We start from the raw sequence: 25,482 nt of genomic DNA, 5'->3' as shown, positions 1-25,482 counted from the left end.
CAAGAATTGCAGGTTTTTGGTCACTTCATATACCATAAATGAATAGAAAAAATGGTTACGCCCCCTCCCGTAGACATGGAGGGGGCATGGTGTAACGTCACACAATGCGGCTGCTGCAGCTAGATTGCAGGGGTCCCAGCAGAGGGCCCCCCACAGACATTTTATCCCCTATCCTCTGGATAGGGGCTAAAAGCTTAGATCCCTAAATACCCCTTTAAATAACTAATTTACATATTAAATTTTTTCTTCGCAGGATGATGACACATGAAGATACTAAACGTAGAGGTCATTACACAATAAGGTCCTCTATTCAGCAATACCAATGGTTTAATTTAGCAAACAGTCTCCCTTTAAAGGAGTACTTTGGCAAAAAGAATAGCTGATTGCGGGGGTGGAGGGTGTCCAACTGCTGGGGCCCCCCCGTGATCTCCATGATTGGACCCTGGCGCTCACTCATTTCTTCCATAGAAATGAATGGAGTGCATACCGGCTGCAGCTCCTCCTTGAGGAGATATAGAACTTTATTAGAGAATAACTCTGGTAACGTTTTGCCAATCACGATAATTCTGACATTTTTGTCACAAGTTGTCCTTCATGTACATAGTAAAAGTAAGCTGATATCATTTGTATTTATTTTTTTGTACAATGCAAAAAATTATGACTTAAGAAAATATGATTTTTTGCTATTTTAACACTAATAGGTTGTATATATTTATACTTACTGAGCAAAAAGTTTATTAAACATACTTTCAGATGTCTATTTTGAAAGCATTTTTTTTTTTATATTTTACAATTAGAAGCCTAACAATTTTACTTCTGAACAATTTACTAAATCTGAAAAGGTACATCTTTTCTTTATGTGCTATGCAAGGTTTGCAGAAACTTAGAGGTGGTAGAACATAGGAACCCCCCCCCCCCCCAAATGACCCCTCAAAATATTCACTAGGGGGTACAGGGAGTATTTTAACACCATAGTTTTTGCCAGGAATAATTACCAAGTCAGTGTTGAAAATTAAATATTCGCTTTTTTCACAAATTCATAATTTGTGGGACATCTTTTTTTGTACATTGCATCTGAAAAGTAGGAAATGTGCCCCATATTATTACGCTGTTCGTCCCGTGTTCGGTAATACCCCCGCTTAGGCCATATTTGGTTGCATGGCCTCATGGTGGGACCCAAAATGAGAGGAGCACCATTTGGCTTTCAGGATATCATTATACAAATTATAGGCCGCACTTCATCTTGCAAAGCATTCTAGCTGTCAGAACAATACTCCACCCCAGAAGTGACCACATTTTTGAAACTACACCCCCTAAAGTATTCACCTAGGGCAAAAGTGAGTACGTTGAGCCCTTATTGTGTGGCTAGAATTATTCCAAAGTCAGTGGGGAAAAAAAAAATAGCAATTCGCTTTATTTTCCACAAATTATTTGTGGGACATCATTTGGTAAGTCGCTTCTGAAATGGAGGAAAGGCGCCCCATATATTTTATCACACTGTTCGTCCTGGGATGGGCAGTACGCCCCACTTAGGCCATGTCTGGTTGCCTGACTGCCTGGTAGGACCAAGAAGGAGAGGAGCCCCCTTTGGCTTTCAGGGCATAATTATATGAATTCTAGACCCCACTCCATGCCTGATGAATTATAGACCCCACTCCATGCCTGATGAATTATAGACCCCACTCCATGCCTGATGAATTATAGACCCCACTCCATGCCAGCAAAGGATCGGAGCTGTCAGAACAATACTGCACTCCTACAAGTGACCCCATGTGGACGCAAGATTTTTGTTTCAGAAAGAAATACGTATTGGCTGGACCAGGGACCACTCTGATCGCTCCTGGTCAGCTAGCAGTGATGCACAGCTGTCTATGACAGTTAAAGTTCCTGATGGAAATATTTAATGAGTGTAGGGTCACAGAGCACATCCGCAGCGTATTTCACACCGCGGATGCCCCCGGCAGTCACAAGAGCAAGCTCACTGCTGCGGCTGGGTAGCTTAGTGTGTCCGCTCATGACTGCAGCGGGAAATCCGCCGTTATGAGTGGACACAAAGCTACCCAGCCGCAGCAGGGAGTTCATTATTGTGACTGCTGGCGGGCATCTGCAACATGTAATATGTGGAGTATGTGCGCCGTGTGATCCTACACATTATGCATTTTTATGTTTTTTGTTGTTTTTTTTACACTTTTTTCTTACATTTTTTTTTTACACTTTGTTAATGCTTTGGAATAGTTAGTATTCCAAAAGCATAGTAGTAATATGCTGCCTGTCAGTTTAGCACTGGCAGGCAGCATATCAGGACATGCCTCTGGCTGTAAGGGTTAAACTGCTGGGACAGAAGTTTACTTTGGCCCCGCCTGCCTGGGATCACACGGCACCCCGGGGATCGCGTTGCGGGGTGCTGCAGGGGAGACAAAACACAGCCCGCAGTCACTTCTGACCGTGGCTGTAAGGGTTAAACTTCTGTCCCGGCTGTGTGTTACAGCAGAGTCTCTGCCGCAATCTAATTGGGTACACTGGGCAGTACCCATGAGAGCCATGGACGTGTATATGCATCTTGGTGCGGGAACGTGCATCCCGACTGGTCATCTATACACATCCTTGGTCGTTAAAGCGTACCTGTCAGATCCCACACAAAAAAAAAAAAGAACTGTTACTCAGTACCTCATCCTGATCATGTACATATTTTTATGTCTATCACCCATATTTCACTAAAAAAAATTGCATATTACAGGTGCTCAATGTCTTTTCCCTCTTGTCAAAGGAAAGGGGCATGTCTTCTTGCCTGCATTGTGATGACTCCTCCCCTCCCTCTACTGACTCCCTGTTCTTGGGGGGATTGGCAGCCCTGCTCTAACCCTTTCCTCTCTGGATTTATGCTGTACACACACACACACACACGATTATTGGAGATTGCCTGTACTCCACCAGAGACAATATGGTGAGTGTAAAACTTACATTTCCCCATGTCATTCATGTGTGTCATCCTTAGACTGTTGCAAAACTACAACTCCAAGCATGCCTGGACAGTCAAAGGATGTCTGGGCATGCTGGTACTTGTAATTGTGGAACAGTGTGAGGTACACAGTGTTTGGATAGCTTTTTACAGCAGTGTTGCCTACAGCTTTTGCAAAACTACAACTTCCAGCATGCCCAGACATCCTTTGAGTGTCCAGGCATGCTTGGAGCTGTAGAGTTGCAACAGCTGGAGGCACATGATTGGTAAAACGCTGTTACAGCAGTGTTGCTCCAAGCTGTGTTCCTCCTGCAGCCTTGTCAATCAGCCATCTCAGTGTCTATGACTCTTTGACATGCTCATGCTGCAGGAGGTATGGGGACCCCTAGTGGTGGGATTTTCAAAAAGCGATGTGAACATTTTTTAAAGAAGTACATTAGAAAAACTATTTTTCCAAGATATACAACATATAAAAATATTTTATATCTGGTAATGCCCATTTAAGACCTAACTCTCTCAAAAGGAAAGCATAAAGTATGGCTTGGCCAGTCCCAGAACAGTCTGACACAAGCTAAATTTGAGACGCCACCAATGTGAATGAGACCAGCAGCGTTTAAAAACTTGCTGCAGAATTACAATGAAATGCCTGCTCTTGGTGTGCAGGGAATACGTACAAAACAGTTTCCCACAAGTACGGAAGGAAGAGACATTTTGCTGTCCGATTTTCTTTATCATCACAGAATAAATAATTTACAATGGCAACCAAATAAATAAAGTGCTTCTCTATGTGTCATAGCCAATATACAAATAGACCAACTGCCTACAAGTATGATGTACAGTTACACATGCATTTTGCAATCACTTCACAATAGCACTGCATCATTCAATAGGCTGTAGTAGTTTTTGTGCGCCATACAGGTGCCATAACGTGCCATGGCGGTTGCAGAAGGAGGAGGCTGGTTTGTTTTTGCAGGATACATAAAGACATGCATGGACAAACCAATAAATAGGCGGAGGGGGTGATCATTCACTGCTATCGGCATGAATAGTTCTGAGGTGAAGGGTTCAGTTGTCAGATTTTTCTGAGAACAAAGAGAACCTCTTCTCACAAGTTTGGGTTTCAACTGAGCTGAACTGAGACTCCATTGTATTCCATGCCAGGTCAGCCAAGAGAAAGTCATCCATTGCAGTCTGGGTCTCGTTACTAGTCAAGAATAGGCTTCCGAGTGTATCAAAGGAGCTGTCAGTAGTCTGTGTTTCAGCACAGTTCTGCTGCACATGACTTTCCAGGGTAGAGCAGGGTTGGTTTTTGCTGGTAGATGCCACATCAGTGGTGCTTTCAGCATCTGATGAGTCTGTGCTCATTGAGAAATTAGACTGCTTCAGGATGTTCCCCAATCGCATGTGAGAATTACTGTCCAAAAAGTAGTTGAGGTCAGTTTGGGTTTGTGTATCAAACATTTCCATGCCAAGAATGTTTGAGTTTCCTTTGTTCGTGAAGGACTGTGTAGAGTCTTTGGAAAACAAGAAGTCTGTTTGCGTTTCGATATCTAAATATTCAGAATTAAGGTTGCCTAACACACTCTCCTCTGTTTGAGTCTGGATGTTTGAGGCAGAAAAGAACTCATCTATGTCAAAATCTATGCTTGGGTTCTGATTACAATTGGATGACAAATTAGTGTCTCCACCAGACATCGACTGGTTGGATATGTTGTCCGACAAGATCTTTTCAAGATCACTCAAGAGTTCCATGGTTTGGGTTTGGTTATCGGTCATGTTTTGTGCTGGGAATGTTCCATTTTGAGAGTTAAAGTTTATGAAGGAGGTCTGCTTAATTTCCTCTTCCCTTATGTCTTTGAGGTTATTTGTTTCCAGTAAATTTTGTCCTAATGATCCAGAAATATAAGTAGGGCCTGCCTGGCTTGTTTGTGTAGACACAGTGTAAAGGGAACAAGCGCTAGTAAAAATATTATCACACATGACTGACTGGTCCACCAGCAACGAGTTGTCTCTTAACATAGAGATAGTGTTTGTTTGAGTTTCCCGAGAAATGCCAAAAGGGCCACTGGAATTGACTGAGGCCTCTGACTGAGATTTTGTGGGAAAAGCACCACTTTCTTGAAAAGTCTGAGTCTCCACACTAACAGGTAGAGATATTTGGGCACTAAATGATAAGTCTGTTTGAGAAAAGGATGACACACAAGATTCAGTGGCTGTCCAAGAGTTATTTGGCAACATATCGGGCGAGAAAAATGATAAGTCTGTTTGTACATCAGATGTGGTTCTGGCTTTAGTAGTTATGGTGTCCACTGTGTTAGAGACAGGTGGCAATGATCCTTCCACACCAACCTGCACGTATGTGTTTACAGAACCTACTGGACTACTAGATAAGGTAGCCTCTCTATCTACACTAGAAAGAACAGTCCCATTATACTGAGGTACTATTTGTAAGGTGCTCATTATGGGCCCTTGATTATTAACGGTCACAACCATGGGCTTCATGGAGCACTCCGCAGATGAGACAAGGACTGGCAGATGGGCCAGGTGCACCACAGGTAACTTAATAAATGTCAGTTTCGGTTTTGGTAAAAGAAGCTTTTGTGCTTGGTTTGATTGAATAGAAGGCATCTCTGTCACATAGGAATTCACATATGCTTCATTGGTAGTAAGAGCCTTTATGTCCGACATCTGCAGGCCAACACTTGCAGTTGTTGCAGACACGTTGGGTGGATCTTCCATCACAGTTTTCTGGTTTTGTTTAGATGCTTCTAGTTTTCGTTTCTTTACAGGTGGGTCTCTGCAAGCAAACCACATATTACATACACTTGTTTCATAACAGTTCAAACCATTTAATATTTTTTGCAAATGATAAAAGTGGAATAGGAATAGTGCTCTGCACTCCTGCCCAGAAGTAAAACCATTGAATCTTCATACATCGCTGGTTTACTCTAATCTGGTGATGCCTGCAAGAGTAGAAGGGGCACTAGACTACAATAAACAATCCCCATACTGCAATGTGCTGCATAATCTGACACCTTCTGCTCTTAAATAGAGCCCATCACTAAGTTTTCCCCTATATAACAAGTGGTGACAGTAGTCAGTTGGGCATGTGGCTGCTAACAGTCATGGCTCCTCGGCTGTAATCCATCATAGACCTTTTCACCCTGATAAAGCTAGGCTGCTGTAGCTGGTTGTATCTGAGGTCACAGCCCATTTTTGGCTTCAAAGACACAACCAATTAAAATGTTTGCATTTTAGCTTTCCCTGCTTGCCTTTCAACAGACATCGCTTATATGAGTGCTTTTGCAGGGTCTTTTGTGCTTAGCAATGATACTGTTCATTTTACCATAAAATGTACAGTGAAGTAAAGTTTTTTTTTTTTCCTCTTGCACTTTACAGGAAAAAAATTTAATGTAATGTTTATTCTGTGGGTCAATGCGATTAAAACAATACCCATGTTTACATAGTTACCCTTATAACTTTATTTTTCTGTATACGGAGCTGTATGAGGGCAAAGTTTTTGCTTCAGGATCTATAGTTTTTATTGTTACCATTTTTTATTTTCATAGAACTTTGTTTTTTATTAAAAAGAAACTTATCTGACATGATGTGACCAGAGATCAGCTTTATTTTCTTTGGGGGAGGGGCCTTTAGATTTAATGATTGCAAATAAAAGTCACCTATGGAGATTTAAAAAGTGTAAAATAAAAAATAAAAATTATATAAAAAAACCCTCCTCTAATAAAATCCCCCTTATTTTCCCATTTTACAAAAAAAAAAAAATTTACTTATATGTTATCGCCGCGTGTGTAAATGCCCAAACTATTAAAATATAACGTTTACGATCCCACATGGTAAACTGCGTAAATGTATAAAAACACCAAACACCTAATCACATCATATATTGAAAACATTTTTTTTATAAAAAGCTATCAAGAAGTCCCATCAAAACAAAAATGGTACGGATAAAAACTACAGATCACAGCGCAAAAAATAAGCCATCATACATCCCTGTATATGGAAAAATAAAAAATAAAAAGTTAGAGGGTCAGAAAATGACAATTTTATGCATACGAATTTTGTAAAAAAAAAGTAGCATTTTAATCAATAATAGAAAAACTATATAAATGTGGTATCGTTTTAATCGCATTTACCTACAGAATAAAGATAATGTATCATTTTTACCTCAAAGTACACTGCGTAAACCCCCCACCCCCCACCCAAAATTAGCAAAATGCAGTTTTCTTATAAATTTCCGCGAGCAAGTATTTTTTTGGGTTGTGCCGTACATTTTATGGTAAAATGAAAGAAGTCAATACTAAAATTGTTCGCACAAAAAACAAGCCCTCATATGGGTCTGTAGGTGAAAAGATAAAAGTTATGCATTTTAAAATGAGAGGAGGAAAAAACGAAAATGCAAAAATGAAAATTGGCCCGGTCTTTAAGGCCAAAATGGGCTTGGTACTTAAGGGGTTAATGACGACATCAGCAAGATCGCTGAGGTCAGCCATTAGCGGCGAGGTCCCAGGACTAACCATGCATGAAACAAGCGCAGCTCCTGTGCCTGCTTCACGTTCATGACGTAAATGTACGCCATGTCCCAGGCTACCATGACATACATTTACGTCCTGGGTTCTCTGCTGGGACAAATGGTTCTTATCTGCCGACACATTCTGCGTTTTCCATGTAAAAGAGTACTTGTACATGTCAAAAGTTTTTCCAAATGACAAGTTAGCAGACCAGGACAAAAAGTTAAGAAAATTCTGCCCTGCCGCATTTTCCCCTCTGCTCTGTCATGTGATCCAGACACGCTCCATAGACTTACATTGTGAGTGTGTCTCACATCATGGTATTTGTGTATTTGGCATATATGTTGGGAAACTTCTCAAGTATACCTCCAAGAAATGGTTGTCAATTCTCACTGTATAGGCAAAAATCACTGAATCAAAGTCTGGCAATAAATCCCAAGATTAATTCCCCCCCCTTCAGAATCTACAGAGTGGGCCATTTATATGGATACACCTTAATAAAATGGGAATGGTTGGTGATAATAACTACCTGTTTGTGGCACATTAGTATATGTGAGGGGGGAAACTTTTCAAGATGGGTAGTGACCATGGCGGCTAATTTGAAGTCGGCCATTTTGAATCCAACTTTTGTTTTTTCAATAGGAAGAGGGTCATGTGACACATCAAACTTATTGGGAATTTCACAAGAAAAAAAATGATGTGCTTGGATTTAACGTAACTTTATTCTTTCATGAGTTATTTACAAGTTTCTGACCACTTATAAAATGTGTTCAATGTGCTGCCCATTGTGTTGGATTGTCAATGCAACCCTCTTCTCCCACTCTTCACACACTGATAGCAACACCGCAGGAGAAATGCTAACACAGGCTTCCAGTATCCGTATACACTGCTATATACAACTATATACACCGCAGGAGAAATGCTAGCACAGGCTTCCAGTATCCGTATACACTGCTATATACTACTATATACACCGCAGGAGAAATGCTAGCACAGGCTTCCAGTATCCGTATACACTGCTATATACAACTATATACACCGCAGGAGAAATGCTAGCACAGGCTTCCAGTATCCGTATACACTGCTATATACAATTATATACACCGCAGGAGAAATGCTAGCACAGGCTTCCAGTATCCATATACACTGCTATATACAACTATATACACCGCAGGAAAAATGCTAGCACAGGCTTCCAGTATCCGTATACACTGCTATATACAACTATATACACCGCAGGAGAAATGCTAGCACAGGCTTCCAGTATCCGTATACACTGCTATATACAACTATATACACCGCAGGAGAAATGCTAGCACAGGCTTCCAGTATCCGTAGTTTCAGGTGCTGCACATCTCGTATCTTCACAGCATAGACAATTGCCTTCAGATGACACCAAAGATAAAAGTCTAAGGGGGTCAGATGGGGAGACCTTGGGGGCAATGTAGCAATTTCGCATATCCAGAGGCCTTGAGGTTTCCATTGATGAAGAATGGCCCCACCATCTTTGTACCCCATATACCACACCATACCATAAATGTTTGTGTTCCAACAGTCTTGGAGGGATCTATCCAATGTGGGTTAGTGTCAGACCAATAGCGGTGGTTTTGTTTGTTAACTTCCCCATTCACATAAAAGTTTTCCTCATCACTGAACAAAATCTTCTGCGTAAACTGAGGGTCCTGTTCCAATTTTTGTTTTGCCCATTCTGCAGCACCTGAAACTACGGATACTGGAAGCCTGTGCTAGCATTTCTCCTGCGGTGTATATAGTTGTATATAGCAGTGTATACGGATACTGGAAGCCTGTGCTAGCATTTCTCCTGCGGTGTATATAGTTGTATATAGCAGTGTATACAGATACTGGAAGCCTGTGCTAGCATTTCTCCTGCGGTGTATATAGTTGTATATAGCAGTGTATACGGATACTGGAAGCATGTGCTAGCATTTCTCCTGCGGTGTTGCTATCAGTGTGTGAAGAGTGGGAGAAGAGGGTTACATTGACAATCCAACACAATGGGCAGCACATTGAACACATTTTATAAGTGGTCAGAAACTTGTAAATAACTCATGAAAGAATAAAGTTACATTAAAACCAAGCACATCATTGTTTTTCTTGTGAAATTCCCAAAAAGTTTGATGTCACATGACCCTCTTCCTATTGAAAAAACTAAAGTTATATTCAAAATGGCCGCCATGGTCATTACCCTTCTTGAAAAGTCCCCCCCCCCCCCCCTCACATATACTAATGTGCCACAAACAGGAAGTTAATATCACCAACCATTCCCATTATATTAAGGTGTATCCATATAAATGGCCCACCCTGTAGTAACATTGACCAGTAATATCATTGCTCTGTCTAAATGCATCCAGGCCCCTTTTTGAAGCCTTTTATTGAGTTCACCATGACCGCTTCCTCTGGCACAGAATTCCATGGTCTCACTGCTCTTACAGTTAATAATCCCTTTCTGTGTGTAGAGGGTGCATTAAAATTATTTCCCCCCCTTTTTGGTATGCCCTTTAACAATCTAGAATGCATGGCCAATTTACAGCATCATTCCTAGCATACTATGACCATCGAGGCATATCAAGGACAAATAATTCATCTCTCTCTTAGAATAAGTCTTACAATCACATCCGTGCTGAGGCTTCCCTGCTATGAGAACTGTCTCTCACCACTAACTAGTGTCATTGGGCACTGCTGCCCTTTCCTCTAGTTCATGTGTTAGAATAATGGTTCCTCAATTTATTCTTTTAACCCAACCTTCAGTAAAAGTTTCTAATGTCTTACACATAAAGGCGAAATCATTTACCTGTGTTCAATAGGAATCTCGTGGCCCATCCTGTGGGTATGAGATAACAGGGCCGTTCTGCTGGCATAGGGACACCCGCACGTGCACTTAAACGTTTTTCCACAGTATCCAATATGCCTCTTTAGATCCCACTCGGTGCCATATGAGTTTCCGCATTTGTCACATTTGTGCTTCTTTTCAGCATGCATTTTCATGAAGTGCTGTAATAGGCAAGGTTATTAAGACAATACAGAGGAGATTAAAAAAAAAATCTTACAAAGAATCTGTTGCTTATGAAAGTGACAGCACACGAATATTGTATATAGCTTTTAGACTGCAAAAAGACACTCTTCACTGATGTGTAAAGTCAGGCTAAAGAGTTCTTTGTTATTGTTTTTATACATTTTAGAGCATCATTGCTGGCCAAGACCTGTTCAGGCCTGAGGTATGTTCAACACAGCAAAATGTCCATGTGGAATTCCACTGGAATATTCACACTGACATTCCGCTGCAGCAGAGTCCCATTGATTTCAATGAGATTCTGCTGCACTGTGCACACGGTGGAATTTCTGAGGCAGATGATTCTGCCGCAGAAATCCAGATTCCAGCATCCGCAGAAAATAGACATATTTATGCCTTTGCAGATTTCTCTTTCGGAAAAGTATTGCCGTCTATGGTACAGCACATTTCTGAGCAGTTCTAGCAGCTGCCGGATAATGCAAATGAGCAGAATATCTGCCCTGCTGTGTGAACATGGACCAAGGCTGCATCCAGCTAGTGACTCCGGTCGGGTCATTGTAGGACTATATCAGTTTTTGTTGCCAGACCGAAAACTGCAGCCGGGCACAGTTTTTAGTCCAGAAAAAATAAAAAAACAATATGGTCCAAAAATTACCCGACTGGAGTCACTAGCTGATTGAAATTAATGGGGTACAGTGAGGACACTGCAACTGCCGGATCTGACTGCCGCATGCCCCAAACGTGATGTGCTTGCAGCCTAAATGGTATAGGTCTATTCAGCTAAAAACTTTAGGGCTGCAGCTAATTATTTTCATAATCGATTAGTTGTCGATTATTTCATCGATTGATCGGTAAAAACATCAAAATGCCAAAAGAGGGGGTTCAGCTGATTCTACTTTAAAAAATATGTACAATGGCCATATTAAACGTTTCTAGCATGTGATGTGACCAAACAGCAGCAATTTTTTTCCCCTTTATGTTTAAGCAGGTTGCTGTCATTATTAATGGTCCTGTACAGAAAACAGCATAAATTTGATATTGTTGCATGGGTAACTGTCTGAACTATTAAAATAAAATGTTAATGATTTACTAATATTTAATTTAATAGTTCAGACAGTTAGCCGTGCAGCAGTATCAAATATGTATAGCAATAGGAAAAGGGGGAGCTAATTTTTATTGGGGAAGCAGTTTTTTTTTTTTACTTTACTCTTTTTTTTATAGCACTCCTATACACATAGGGGTATGTGCAGACTGTATTACTGACATAGGTCGGGTGCAGTGCAGACAGACACTAGGGTGCAAATGCTCTGCACATACCCCCATGTGTATAGCAGTGTGTGTAGTACACACAATATACCGTATTTATCGGCGTATAACACGCACCCCCATTTTAACAGGGAAATTTAAGTAAAAAAAATAAAATGTAAAATAAATGACTTGGACTAAATGCCACATCATCCCCCCAACTTACTTTTCTTCTGCACCTCAGTTTGGCCCCGTCCCCTCCAGTGCCACAGGATTCCTTCCCTTTTATCAGTCCCTGTGCCACATTTACCCCTCTCATCGCCACCCCCATGTCTCATCATCCCCCCATGTGTCTCATCATTTCCCCGTCATAGACCACCACTAGCTATACAGACATTAAAGGAAAACTGTCACATTTTCTCCAGGTATTGGTGGATAGTGCGGGAGACGCTGATTAAAACGAGCCCTACCTTGGTCTGATCCGCACCGCCGTTCGCCCGCAATTGTAGTTTTAATCTCTGTGTATATCCTGCTGTAACTGGCAAAGGCGGGCTTCTGCGGGCTAACGGACACTGACATCAGCGCCGCTCGCGCCGCTCATGACTATTCATCCCTCTGGTTAGGAGCGGCAAAGAGAGGGAGAACAGGAGGGATGAATATTCATGAGCGGCGCTGACGTCAGTGTCCGTTAGCCCGCAGAAGCCCGCCTTTGCCAGTTACAGCAGGATATACACAGAGATTAAAACTACAATAGCGGGGGAACGGCGACGCGGATCAGACCAAGGTAGGGCTCGTTTTAATCAGCGTCTCCCGCACTATCCACCAATACCTGTGGATAGTGTGGGAGAAAATATGTGACAGTATTCCTTTAAGCATTTAATGCCTCCTCCCTCATCATTTCCCCCCGTCTCATCCCCCCATCATTCCTCTCCCTCATCATTTCCCCCTGTCTCATTATCCCCCCCATCATGTTCCTCCTATGGCATCCAGTGGTCTTCAACCTTCGGACCTCCAGATGTTGCAAAACTACAACTCCCAGCATGCCCGGATAGCCAACTGCTGTCCGGGCATGCTGGGAGTTGTAGTTCTGCAACATCTGGAGGTCCGCAGGTTGAAGACCACTCTTCCCCTTTCCTTACTTGTCTGCGCTTCGGCTGTCTTGCGGGGTCAGTGAAGCAGATGAGTTACATCCTCTCCCGGCTTCTCTGTGCGGCATCACGGATGTCACTTTTCAGCCGCGACTACAGGAAATGAAGTGATGCCGCACAGAGAAGCCGACAGAGGACGTAACTCATCTGCTTCACTGACCCCGCAAGACCCTCCGCATGACCTGCCGAAGCGCAGACAGGTAAGGAAAATAAACAAATCTATAAAAAGCAGGGTATAGGGGGAATGATGAGGGAGGGGGGAGGGAACATGAAAAGTGAAACTCACTTGTCTCCCGCACTATCCACAGGTACTGGTGGATATTGCAGGAGACGCTGATTAAAAGGTAGCGCAGATCCGGACAAGGTAGGGCTCATTTTAATCAGCGTCTCACGCACTATCCACCACACCAGTACCTGTGTATAGTGTGGGAGAAAACAAGTGACAGTGCAGGGAGGAGACGCCGCTGGTCACTGATATAAAGTGGCCGCGGCCGTGCTGTTAATACTTAACAAGCAGACGCTGCTGCGGACGCTTTAAATCAGTGACCAGAAGACTTATCGGCGTATAACACGCAGGCAGACTTTTTGCCTTAAATTTAAGTTTTAAAAGTGCGTGTTATACGCCGATAAATACGGTACTAATACTGGCCCCACCAAGCTTACTATTGCAGACTAATGACAGAGACACACGCCACCCGTCTGTCACAATCTCCTTCCACACCAGGAATGTTCGCAGCCCAGCTGACAGCCGCCCCCAGCAAGCCCCGCCCCGTCACTGGGTCACTTTCTCAGCTGTCCACTGCCACTGGGGTTACTGATGCCCGCAAGTTGCCAGGATTGGAGAAGAGGTCCCGGGACAGCTCCCTACCGGTCTCCAGCAGCTCGGTGTGCAGCAGTTGATTCTGCAGCAACAGCACCAATAACGCGTCCAGCGGCACCCGGGCTCTGGGACTGGGGTTAGGTGTTGTTAAACTTAAAGAGCCTGTGGCGGTGTGGGATTGCAGGACCTGCAGACAGCACCTGAACGCCCGCACTGCCTGCTGCAGCCTCGTTACTGCTGGCGCCCGACATCCCTTTGCAACGAATAGGCAGATTATTCAATAACAGGATTCGTCGACAGCGAATCCCGTTATCGAATTTTATCGATAACATGGATTAATCGTTGCAGCTTTAAAAAAATCAAATAAAACCTGTATTTTTTAAATACAAATGGTTACAAAGAAAGCAGAGCAGGGTGTAGTTACTGTACGCTACAAAGAAAAGTTGTAGGCTTGGGAAATACCTGCTTTACACGAGAGAACTGTGAGAAAGGCCGGTTGGTTCCTCTGGGGCATCCTTCTATTGGACAGCAATACAGTTTTTGGGAGGCCTTTAAATCTTTCCGTAATGTAGGATTTGTTATTCCGTCCTGCTGAGAAAAATAAAGATGTTAAGGAGGGGACTGACAGATGAAACAAAGGCCGGCATAGCATCTGATGGAAAATGGGACAAAATAGATAAGCCGGGGACAACATTGCATAAAATTACCGGCTTATTATAATGTAAACAGAAATAGATCTTATGTCACCAGGCAACATAATGCACCTGGCTCCAAACATTGGGGACTTCCGAAAGCACAAAATCAGGAATTCCCTAGATGAGAAGCAGCAGCAGATGCATAGTGCCAATGAGCCTAAACCCTTCAAGGTCGGCAGAATGTCATCTCTGCTTATTATTTTACATGTAGAACACTGTATCCACTAATTAAAATACTGCATTTAAGACAGCCCTTTACTTTACTTTATTTAGTAAATGTTCAGATACAGCAGTCATTTAAAAGAGGGGGTTGTAGAGCTGGGCGGTATGCCCAAATATGTGTATCACGGTATTTTTGTAACTTATGGCGGTTCCACGGTATATAATGGCATTTCTTTCACCACCACCCCCCCCCAAATCACGTGACCCGCGAGCGCTGTTCTGCTCCCCCCCCCCCCCCAATTAATTATCAGTCCAGCGGGATACTACTGACATGTCACCCGCAAGCACTGCCCTCCTCCTCTTTGTTGGGGGCCGCTGGCGATGGAACTCTATACTGTACGCCAGTGGTCTCCAACCTGCGGACCTCCAGATGTTGCAAAACTACAACTCCCAGCATGCCCGGACAGCCGTTGGCTGAGGAGGAGGGCAGTGATTGCGGGTGACATGTGAGTAGTACCCCGCTGGGCTGATCATTAATTGGGGGGAGGAACAGCGCTGGCGGGTAACATGATTTTTTTTTGGGGGGGGGGAGCAGAACAGCGCTGGCGAGTCACATATGATTAGTTCTCAGATGAGGGGACAGCGCAGCGCTGGGCTGATAATTCATTCTCAAGGGGGAGGGGCCCAACCGGTATTGCGGTATGGGGAAAAAATTCACAGGGTGCCTCCAGCTGTTTCACCACTACAACTCCCTGCATGCCCTGACAGCCAATAGATGTCAGGGCAAGCTGGGAGTTCTAGTGGTGAAACAGCTGGAGGCACCCTGTGTAGATGAACTAAGGGAGGAATCCCCCCCCCCCACCAGCACTCATCAGTGACGTGGTGCCTGCTGGGGAAGTCTGCCTGGTAGTGAGCACACTAGCAGGCAGAAAAAAAGGCATTTTTTATATAGTAAAAAATAAATAAATTAAAAGCAGGGAGGGGCTTAGGGAGAGATGGACAATAGGCAGTGACAGAAAGGGAAAAAAAAGGATTGTGGGAGCTACCCTAAGGACAATTTTTTTAAGTTTTCGTTTTTTCCTCCTCGCCTTCAAAAAATCATAACTCTTATATTTTCATCCACAGACTAGTATGAGGGCTTGTTTTTTGCTCGACCAGTTGTCCTATGTACTGCCATCACTCACTTTACCATAAAATGTATGGCGCAAACAAAAAAATACTATGTGTGGGGAAATGAAAAACAAAATCGTAATTTTGCAAATTTTGGAAGATTTCGTTTTCACGCCGTACAATTTACGGTAAAAATGACATGTGTTATTTATTCTTTGGGTCAATACGATTAAAATGATACCCATGATTCTATTACTGCTTAAAAAAAATAAACAAATAAAAAAATTGCAAACTGTTTAACCAAATTCGTAAGTTTAAAATCCCCCTATTTTGAAGACCTATAACTTTTTCATTTTTCCGTATAAGCAGCGGTATGAGGGATCATTTTTGGCGCCGTGATCTGTACTTTTTATTGATACCATATTTGCTTATATAAAACTTTATACTTTTTTTTGGAATAAAATGTTATAAAAAAACAGCTATTTTGGACTTTTTTTTACGTTCACGCCGTTCACCTTACGGTATCATTAACATTTTATTTTAATAGTTGGGATATTTACGCACGCAGCGTTACCAAATATGCATATAAAAAAAATTTTTTGGGGTGAAATAGGGAAAATGGGACAATTTCCGTTTTTATTGGGGTTGGGGATTTTTCACATTTTTTTTTACTTTTATTTTTATTTTTTTTACACTTTATTAGTCCCCATAGTGGACTATTTATAGCAATCATTCGATTGCTAATACTGTTCAGTGCTATGCATAGGACATAGCACTGATCAGTATTATCGGTCATCTTCTGCTCTGGTCTGCTCGATCGACGCAGACCAGAAGACCCCGGGAGACGGCTGGAGCAAGGTGGATGATCTGATCGGCGCGACAGTGCTGCGAGTGAACCGATCATGCAAAGTACCGCGATGCTGCAGATGCCGTGATCTGTATTGATCACGGCATCTGAGGGGTTAATGGCAGACATCTGCACGATCGCGGATGTCCACCGCACATGGCGCTAGCATCGCTCCGATGCTCGCGGTTATGCATAGGATGTACATGTACATCCTGGTGGGTTAAGTACCAGCTCACCAGGACGTACATTTAGGTCCTGCGTCGTTAAAGGGGTTGTGCGCTGCCCTGCAGTTCGGAGCTCCGCTCACAGTGTCCGGAAGTTCATTACTCTGAACGCTGTGTGCGGGCTTCCGTGTTCGCGGCCGCCGGGCATGACGTCACGCCCGGCCCCTTCGTGAACTTCCGGACGCTGTGAGCGGAGCTCCGAACTGCAGGGCAGCGCACAAGCCCTTTAAGGGGTTAAATGTAACATGCTCTCTGAATAGGACCATGTGTATGCTTCAGTTTTTGCTTGGTTACAACTAATTCCGAGAAAGATGAATGACAGCCACACAGCTTTTTCAGGCTTCTAAATGGCAGATTTTTAGTCATACAGTCATACCTTTTTTTTTTGCGTAACAATAAAAAAAAATTTAAAAAAATAAAGTGCAGAAGAACTTCTCCACGTATTCTCACTCATTCATTCATTTGGGTCATAATCCTACCCAGTAAAGGTAACTGCAGCCAAGCTGAAGCAGACTGATCTAGTTTGTAGAAAATCTTCAGTATAACTAGTAATTGCAATCCCTGCTCATTTTAGGCTTTGGAGTCGTGGGCATTCAGCTCAGAAATTCAGAGAGTATTCTGCTAATCGCTGCCTCCCATTGATCTCAATGGGGGCCTGCTGCTCAGTTCACTTGTCAGAAGCTCCACAACATAAAGTGAAACTGCCTAAAGAATGAACATGTTTATTCTTTTGGCGGAATCTGTCCCGGAAATGCCTGTCAGCCATTGGAGGTTAATTTCATCAAGATATTTTGTGCAAAATGAGTGGCTATTCCAGGCAGTGTGAATCTAGTGAGGAAATTCCGCATGTGAACATAGTCTTACTTGTATGACCACATGTACCTAATAGCGTAGGGTCACATGTAGTATATATGCTGCATATTTGGTGCATGTGTATATAAGGCTGCATATTCCACTGCTAGAAAAATCTATGGGTGTTTATTACTACCACCATAGACTTTGCTAGCACAGAAATACGCAGCGTATACTCTACGTGTGACCATACCCTCATGCAGAGTTCACATCTACATTGGAGCTCTGTCTCAAAGCTTCATCCTCTGGCATACAACGGACCTGGATGGTCTGATGCACAACAGACCAACGAGACCAGAAGGGTCCCATTGACTTTTGGGGTCTGATGGTTTTCAGTCCAGTGTCTGCTGTTTTAAAGGAGTCAATCGAAGAAAAAAATGAGGATATTCAGTACTTTTTCTCTACTCAAAGAATCAGCAAACAATGCTATGCTGAACAGAGCTTAAAGCTGACCGGTTCCCTACAAGTGTTGATCTTGTAGTAGCCTTTATGTGGCTCAATCATCGTGCAGGCAAGGCTGCATTAAAGAAGTACTCCGGGATAAGAAAATGTATCCCCTATCCTAAGGAAAAGGGATAAGTTTCAGATTGCAGGGGGTCCGACCGCTGCCCCCCCCCCCCGCAATCTCCTGTACGGGGCCCCCGTAGTCAGCGGCAAGGGGGCGTGCCCGACCCCGCATGACGTGGCAGCTGACACGCCCCCTCAATACATCTCTATGGGAGAGCCAGAGTGCTGCATTGGGCAGCCTCCACCTCTGCCATAGAAATGTATTGAGGGGGTGTGTCGGCTGACGTGTCATGCGGTGGTCGAAACCCGCTATTTCGGCAAAGAGCCGAGGGCCCCATACGGGAGATCGCGGGGGTCCCAGCGGTCGGACCCCCCCCCCCTCGATCTGAAACTTATCCCCTATCCTTAGGATAGGGGATAAGTTGTCTTATCCTGGAGTACTCCTTTAACAATATTTTTCCAGTTATTAAAGGGGTACTCACTCCCCTGGAAAACATATTTTTTTTTTAAATCAACTGGTGCCAGAACGTTAAACACATTTGTAAATTACTTCTATTTAAAAATCCTTCCAGTACTTAGCTGCTATATTCTCCAGAGGAAGTTCTTTACTTTTTGAATTTCCTTTCTAGTCTCACCACAGTGCTCTCTGCTGACACCTCTGTCTATTTTAGGAACTGTCCCGAGCAGGAGAGATTTGCTATGGGGAGTTGCTCCTACTCTGGACAGTTCCTAAAATAGACAGAGGTGTTAGCAGAGAGCACTGTGGTCAGACAAAAGAAATTCAAAAAGAAAAGAACTTCCTCTGTATTATACAGCAGCTGATAAGTACTGAAAGGATTAAGATTTTTAAAAAGACGTAATTTACAAATCTGTTCAACTATCTGACATCAGTTGATTTAAAAAAAAAAAAAATGCTTTCCAGTGGAGTACCCTTTTAAGTTCAATGGAACTTAATGGAAAAACAGCTGGAAATGCACATATTGCATTAACAGCAGTTGTTTGACAAACAAAAAATACAGCTGCAAAAAAAAAAAAAAACATTTATTGCAGGTAAAAAGGCTGGACTAAAAACAGTGTGTTAACATGGCCTAACAATGATTTTATAAGACTGCCAAGTCTGTGCTTGATTATAATCATTGGGCCTATTACAAAGGGCAACATCAGCCTGTACGACTGAAAATCGTCCCCTGTAACAAGGCTATATAAATATCTGATAAGGACTGCCCACTTGACTCCTGAGAGACAAATCATAGGTTCAAATACCAAAAAGGGTCTATATAAATTGAAGGGAATAAGGGAATATTTCACCTAGATTTTTTTTACCGATTAGCACCAGACATATTTTTATTTATATAATATATATCCTGTATCTATTTTCTTATTATAACATTTTTTTATTTAATGTTTTTTGGACAGTATTAAGGGGCCACCATACTGCCTGAGCCTCTACATTCAGCATTTAGAGTTATGTTTTACAGCAACTAGACTGACATAGGAAACAACTAGAGATGAGAGAACTTACAGTAAATTCGATTCATCACGAACTTCTCGGCTTGGCAGTTGATGACTTATCCTGCATAAATTAGTTCAGCTTTCCATGCTCCCGTGGGCTGGAAAAGGTGGATACATTCCTAGGAGACTCTTTCCTAGGACTGTATCCACCTTTTCCAGCCCACCGGAGAACCCGAAAGCTGAACTAATTTATGCAGGATAAGTCATCAACTGCCGAGCCGAGAAGTTCGTGACGAATCGAATTTACTGTAAATTCGCTCATCTCTAGAAACAATGCACTGAAGGGGACATTCAATAGAAAACTTTTTTAGGTGTGGTCTGTGACCTGTGCAGATATCAGTGTAGTCAGAGAGAGGTAGTAATCCGGGACCAGTACTAATTGTAGATGCAATCTTTTCCATATACTGGTGTTACCGTTCACACCTACTGAATAGCAAGAAGGGTCATTAGAAACTAAAATGGGATTGGGGGATTTAGGTCATGTGTAACCAAGAGTGCCCACACACATATGACCACCTATCAAGTCTTATATTAATCTGAGCAAAAGAGGCCACTGCGTTCTAATGACAGGTAATCTTCAACAGATTCTTGAGGGAAAACCACTAGTGGAAACCACTGGCACAAGGGTTTTTCCTGGTCCTTGTATGTCATTGTTCATCTTCCTTCAATGGCCAGTACAGTAGTTCAGCCATTCCATTCATGAACCAGGAAGAACAAGACAAGATGAACAGTGGCCCCACCAGGAAAGGAATCAACCACAGTGAATGGAATTGATGGTAGGGAAAAAAAATTTAATTACAAGTAGTAAAATATAAAAAAAAAAAAGTTAAGTCATTATCAAAACCCAAAACTGCATTGATAGGCCAGATCATGAAAGCACTGTAGATTATGTCACATCTTCAGCCAGTGATGTGGAATGCGCGTAGGCTCCAGGCATGTGCTGCAGACAAAGGGGAGAGGCATCACACAAGCTATTCATCCAAGATGTCTACAATACAAGACACCAAAAAAGTCATTTAAACTGGAAAACCATGGCAACTTTTTGACATGTTGAGAGCTCCGATCGGTGCTTCTTCACAGCAGGGAAAACTTTCCAGAGCCTTTTATTTTTATCATTGGAAACATATCAGACTTTATTTATATGAGAAAATACCGTAAGTAGTTATATCCGTGAAAATTTAGCAATCCCATAATACATGTTACGTTTCAGTCCATTAAGGACCTTCCTCAGACCAGATTGCTGCAGGGCTGAAGAGAAGAGATTGGTGATCGGCTGGCCACCGTGTATCTCGGTAGCGTGAAGTGCGGCCCGTAGGCCGCACTTCACGCTACCGAGATACACGGTGGCCAGCCGATCACCAATCTCTTCTCTTCAGCCCCGCAGCAATCTGGTCTGAGGAAGGTCCTTAATGGACTGAAACGTAACATGTATTATGGGATTGCTTAACCCCTTAACGACCACGGACGTAAATGTACGTCCTGGTTTGGCGGTACTGCGCGCACCAGGATGTACATTTACGTCCTGTGTATGACCGCGAGCATCGGAACGGTGCTCGCGTCATACACGGCAGGTTCCGGCTGCTAGCAGCAGCCGGAGACCCACCCCTTATGGCCAACATCCGCAATCGTGCGGATGTCCGCCATTAACCCCTCAGATGCTGTGATCAATACAGATCACGGCATCTGCAGCAGTGTGGTACTTTGAATGGATGATCGGATCATCCAGCATGGCGGCCGGCCTTGCTTCGGCCGTCTCCCGTGGTCTTCTGCTCTGGTCTGAGATCGAGCAGACCAGAAGATCACTGATAATACTGATACATAGCACTGAACAGTATTAGAAATCAAATGATTGCTATAGACAGTCCCCTATGGGGACATAAAAAGTGTAAAAAAAAAAAAAAAGGTTGAAAAATTTAAAAATAAAAAGTTAAATAAAAGTGAAAAATCCCCTCCCCCAATAAAAATTAAAATTGTCAGTTTTTCCCATTTTACCCCCAAAAAGCGTAATTTTTTTAAATAAACATATTTGGTATCGCCGCGTGCGTAAATGTCCAAACTATCAAAATATAATGTTAATGATCCCCTACGGTGAATGGCGTAAATGCAAAAAATAAAAGTCCAAAAATGCTGCTTTTTTGTCACATTTTATAAAAAAAAATTAAAATTATAAAAAATTATCTAAAAAGTTTAATATATGCAAATGTGGTATCAACAAAAAGTACAGATGACGGCGCAAAAAATGAGCCCTCATACCGCCCTATATACGGAAAAATGAAAAAGTTATAGGTGGTCAAAATAGGGAGATTTTAGATTACTGATTTTGTACAAAAAGTTTTAGATTTTTTTTAGCGGTACAAAAATATAAAAGTATCCAGCCATGGGTATAATTTTAATCGTATTGACCCACAGAATAAAGAACACATGCCATTTTTACCGTAAAGTGCACAGTGTGAAAACGAAACCCTCTATAAAAAATTTTTTGGGGGGTTTGACATACATTTTTGGGTAAAATGAGAGGTTTCATTACAAAGTACAATTGGTCACGCAAAAAACAAGCCCTTATATGGGTTTGTAGATGGAAATATAAGTGTTATGGATTTTAGAAGGCGAGGAGGAAAAAACGAAAACACAAAAATAAAGTTGTCCTGGTCCTTAAGGTGAAAATGGGCTTGGTCCTTAAGGGTTTAATAAATTTGCACTGAAATAACTACTTACGGTGTGCCAAGTATTTTCTCATATTGCATCAAGAATTGGGACTCCTACCTTGGCACCCTTACCTACTTAGACTTTATTTCACCATGCCTCCTCCATACACTGGGCTCAAACAACAAGCACAGGCGCAGTGGAGGATGCAGAGTGGCTGTATGGTCACATGCTCCTCCATAGGTGGCCATGTATAGACAGATGAGCCATCCAGCTGCATAGAGGGAACCCAGCAGGGAAGGAGCTCTGCGATTAGAGAGAACAGGGCTGCAGAGAAGCCTCATAGTAATACATTAAACATGCTAAAGTCCTATATTTGAAAAAAATAAATTAAAAACATGTTAAAGGAGGACAACCCCTTTAAGGTGTCTTAGGAAGTAGTCTTTCCTGGATCAGCTGGCTTCCTGTGAACTACAGGATGACATCATCATCTTTCCGCTCATCTCTATGGGATCAGGATATTTACTAATTCAGGACTTGGCAAATTTACTTTAAATCTAGAAGCCAGCAAAAAAAGTAAGGAGACTTTTCATTTAAAAGACCAGCACAATTTTTTAGTCTTTGTGAAGTAAATTGTAGTTTTTAACTGCACCACTTTAGTGTACTATTGACTTTTTATTACATTTTATTCTGGAAAACAGAAATTTTATTGTTTGGACAAATATGTTTACATAAAATGGGAGTATTTTTAAACATTTTTGCACACTTTTTCTGGAGGGAGGGTGACAAGCTGGGCAGAGTTGTTGCAGGTTGTCAGGCCGGGTGTAGAGTCTCCCTCGACACACATGGCAGCACACTGGGTGGCAGTGCTGGGTGTTCTCCTATACCTGCTTTCTTAGGTCGAAGACCTAAGAGTGAGGGGCAGAGAAGCACCCTCCGCTACCGCATCAACAAATTTGTGGTCGCACCACAGTCTTGTGCATGCACTGGGACGAGCAGCCAGGAAGATGGAGACTGCACAAGAGGAGGTGGCATAGAAGCATCTGAACCAAATCCAACCTATGCAGACTTGTAAAGGAAAAAGTCAGGTCTGCCAGCTGGCCAGGGAGTAAAGTGCTGTGCTATAACTAAAGATTGCAGCAGGTCCTAGTAGTGAGACTCAACAGGGGAGACTCATCAAACCCTGTGCAGAGGAAAACTTGACCAGTTGCCATTGCAACCAATCAGATCGCTTCTTTCCTTTTTAAAAAGGCCTCAGAAATAAAAGACGCGATCTGATTGGTTGCTATGGGCAGCTACTCCACTTTTCATCTGCACAAGTTTTGCTAAATTTCCCCCAATGTGAGCAAAACTTTTGACATGAATGGGCAACTTGGCATAAGTTTTTTTTAATGGCAATAGGGCTGCAACTAACGATTACTTCTATCGATTCATTCTAGATTCATCCCCAAACCTGCACACAGAGAGGCCCAATCAATAAAAATAATCGTTAGTTGGAGCCCTAAGTGACAATAACCCTTTAAGTGCACCCCATTTATAGTGCTGAATGATAATTCATGTAGTATGTGAATGGTGGGGCACCATCTTTTTAGGAAGATATATCCACACATGCTGTGTAACCAATAGTGCAGAGCATGACATGGAAGATCACAGAACATATTTCATCCCTTAAAGGGGTACTCCACCCCTAGACAAAGGATAGGGTATAAGAGGTCTTATCACAAGGGTTCCCAGCAGCGGGACACCCGCGATCAGACTCCCCCGGTGCATGGAGCGAACTTTGTTCCGTGCCCGACTAACAATGCGGCGCTGACATCATGGCCACGCCCCCTCATGACTCAATGCAAGTCTATGGGAGGAAACGTGATGGCTGCCACGCCCTTCCCATAGATTTGCATTGAGGGGGCATGGCTGTGACGTCACAAGCCTCCGATGCAGCAGCCGGCATTCTAAAACGCTGGGTACTGCAGGGAGATTGCGGGGATCCCAGTGATCAGACATCTTACCCCCCATCCTTTGGTATTTGCTATTACACCCTCTGAACAGCCCCCCAGACTCATTTGTGCTGTTACAAGAGTTTGCATTCACCCTGTCAACAGAGTGCGTCAAAAGGGGAACAACCTACTCATACATTTTGAGGAGGAATAACTGAGGAACATATCGGGAAAAGTGACAGGTGTGTTCAGCTTAGATAGCGCTCTGCTGGACTGAGATGGTACGGTAGCATCCCTATAAGCACCTTTATTCAATAAAGCAGTGTTCCCCAACCTGTGGCTGCCCATCTGTTGCAAAACTACAGTTCCCATCATGCCTGGGCAGCTGATGACTGTCAGAGCATGATGGGAGTAGTAGTTTTGCAACAGCTGGACAGCCACAGGTTGGGGAACACTGCAATAAAGGCATTAAATGGTTATTCCAGACCTAGGCCTCCCACCCGGGTACCACTTCATGCATTTATCATTTACAGCCTTCACTGTGATAATGTAAATAACCATGTAATCACAGCTATGCTACACCTATCTTCACTATTAATATATCTATAGGTGTTAGGATTGCACCCCCTCCTGGCGTTGTTTTTTAGTACCTCCCAGATTTATCTCACCTGCACTCCATGGGACTTCACCAAGTGCATGTTCAGCGCGGGGGGATTAGGGAGCACTTTACCGCATCCATTTACAGTACACAGTATGTTTGTACGGACCTCCCGGGAAAGCTCACTCACTGACGGTTTCACGATCTCCCAGTGCTCGCAGGAGTATAGAGCCCGTACCCTGGGCCCTCCATGGGCCGCCATGGTACCGTAACAACGGCACCGTACACACCGCCAGCATGCACCCTACCCCACCCCCCAGGCCGGGTACGCCGCCAGTTCTCCTTCCGGGGCGGGACGAGGCGCAACAGAATAACGTTATTGGCAGACCTACTGCCTATTTGCATATTTGGGTGGGGTTTACCTCGTGGGCGTGGTCAAACACGTCCCGTCCTCGTTATCTGTGAGAAAATTGCTCCTCCTAGTGTAAGTAACCTTCCGCGTGGTGTTACACCTGGAAAATAGTCCTAGCGCCAACGGAGTTATGTGACATGCAGATATAGGGGGAGATTTATCAAAACCTGTGCAGAGGAAAACTTGCCCAGTTGCCCATAGCAACCAATCAGATCGTTTCTTTCATTTTTATGAAGGCCTGGGAAAAATGAAAG

General features: G+C 43.0%; 2 protein-coding genes across 10 annotated transcripts in view; one reads left to right on the top strand and one right to left on the bottom strand.

Annotated features, from left to right (window-relative positions):
• Positions 1-3,676: 3,676 nt before the first annotated feature.
• Positions 3,677-25,338, bottom strand: ATMIN (ATM interactor). Of its 3 annotated transcripts, none has more exons than XM_056526183.1 (4): positions 25,239-25,338; positions 14,195-14,320; positions 10,301-10,500; positions 3,677-5,756 (listed from the first exon to the last, which is right to left on the bottom strand). In XM_056526183.1, exons 3-4 carry the CDS (start codon positions 10,492-10,494, stop codon positions 4,025-4,027), a joined length of 1,926 nt encoding a protein of 641 aa, XP_056382158.1. In that variant the 5' UTR covers positions 10,495-10,500; positions 14,195-14,320; positions 25,239-25,338; the 3' UTR covers positions 3,677-4,024. The 3 variants fall into 3 exon arrangements, with proteins under 3 accessions (XP_056382158.1, XP_056382156.1, XP_056382157.1); XM_056526181.1 differs by lacking the exon at positions 25,239-25,338 and adding an exon at positions 24,887-25,214 and having other exon boundaries at positions 14,195-14,323; XM_056526182.1 differs by lacking the exon at positions 25,239-25,338 and adding an exon at positions 24,887-25,214.
• NLRC5 (NLR family CARD domain containing 5) overlaps positions 24,253-25,482 on the top strand; it is a 247,515-nt gene continuing 246,285 nt past the window's right edge. For 2 of the 7 annotated variants that reach the window (XM_056526178.1, XM_056526170.1), the window contains exon 1: positions 25,084-25,300. The gene's annotated coding sequence lies outside the window, so the exon portion shown is untranslated. Of the gene's footprint in view, positions 24,304-24,339; positions 24,461-25,083; positions 25,301-25,482 lie in introns of those variants that run through there. The other 5 variants (XM_056526179.1, XM_056526180.1, XM_056526173.1 and 2 more) reach the window with 4 other exon arrangements.

The sequence above is a fragment of the Hyla sarda genome, chromosome 6 (assembly GCF_029499605.1).
Source record: "Hyla sarda isolate aHylSar1 chromosome 6, aHylSar1.hap1, whole genome shotgun sequence".
NCBI classification, from domain to species: Eukaryota; Metazoa; Chordata; class Amphibia; order Anura; family Hylidae; genus Hyla; species Hyla sarda.
Note: the sequence above shows the minus strand (reverse complement) of the source record. Positions and strands in the feature narration are given on the sequence as shown.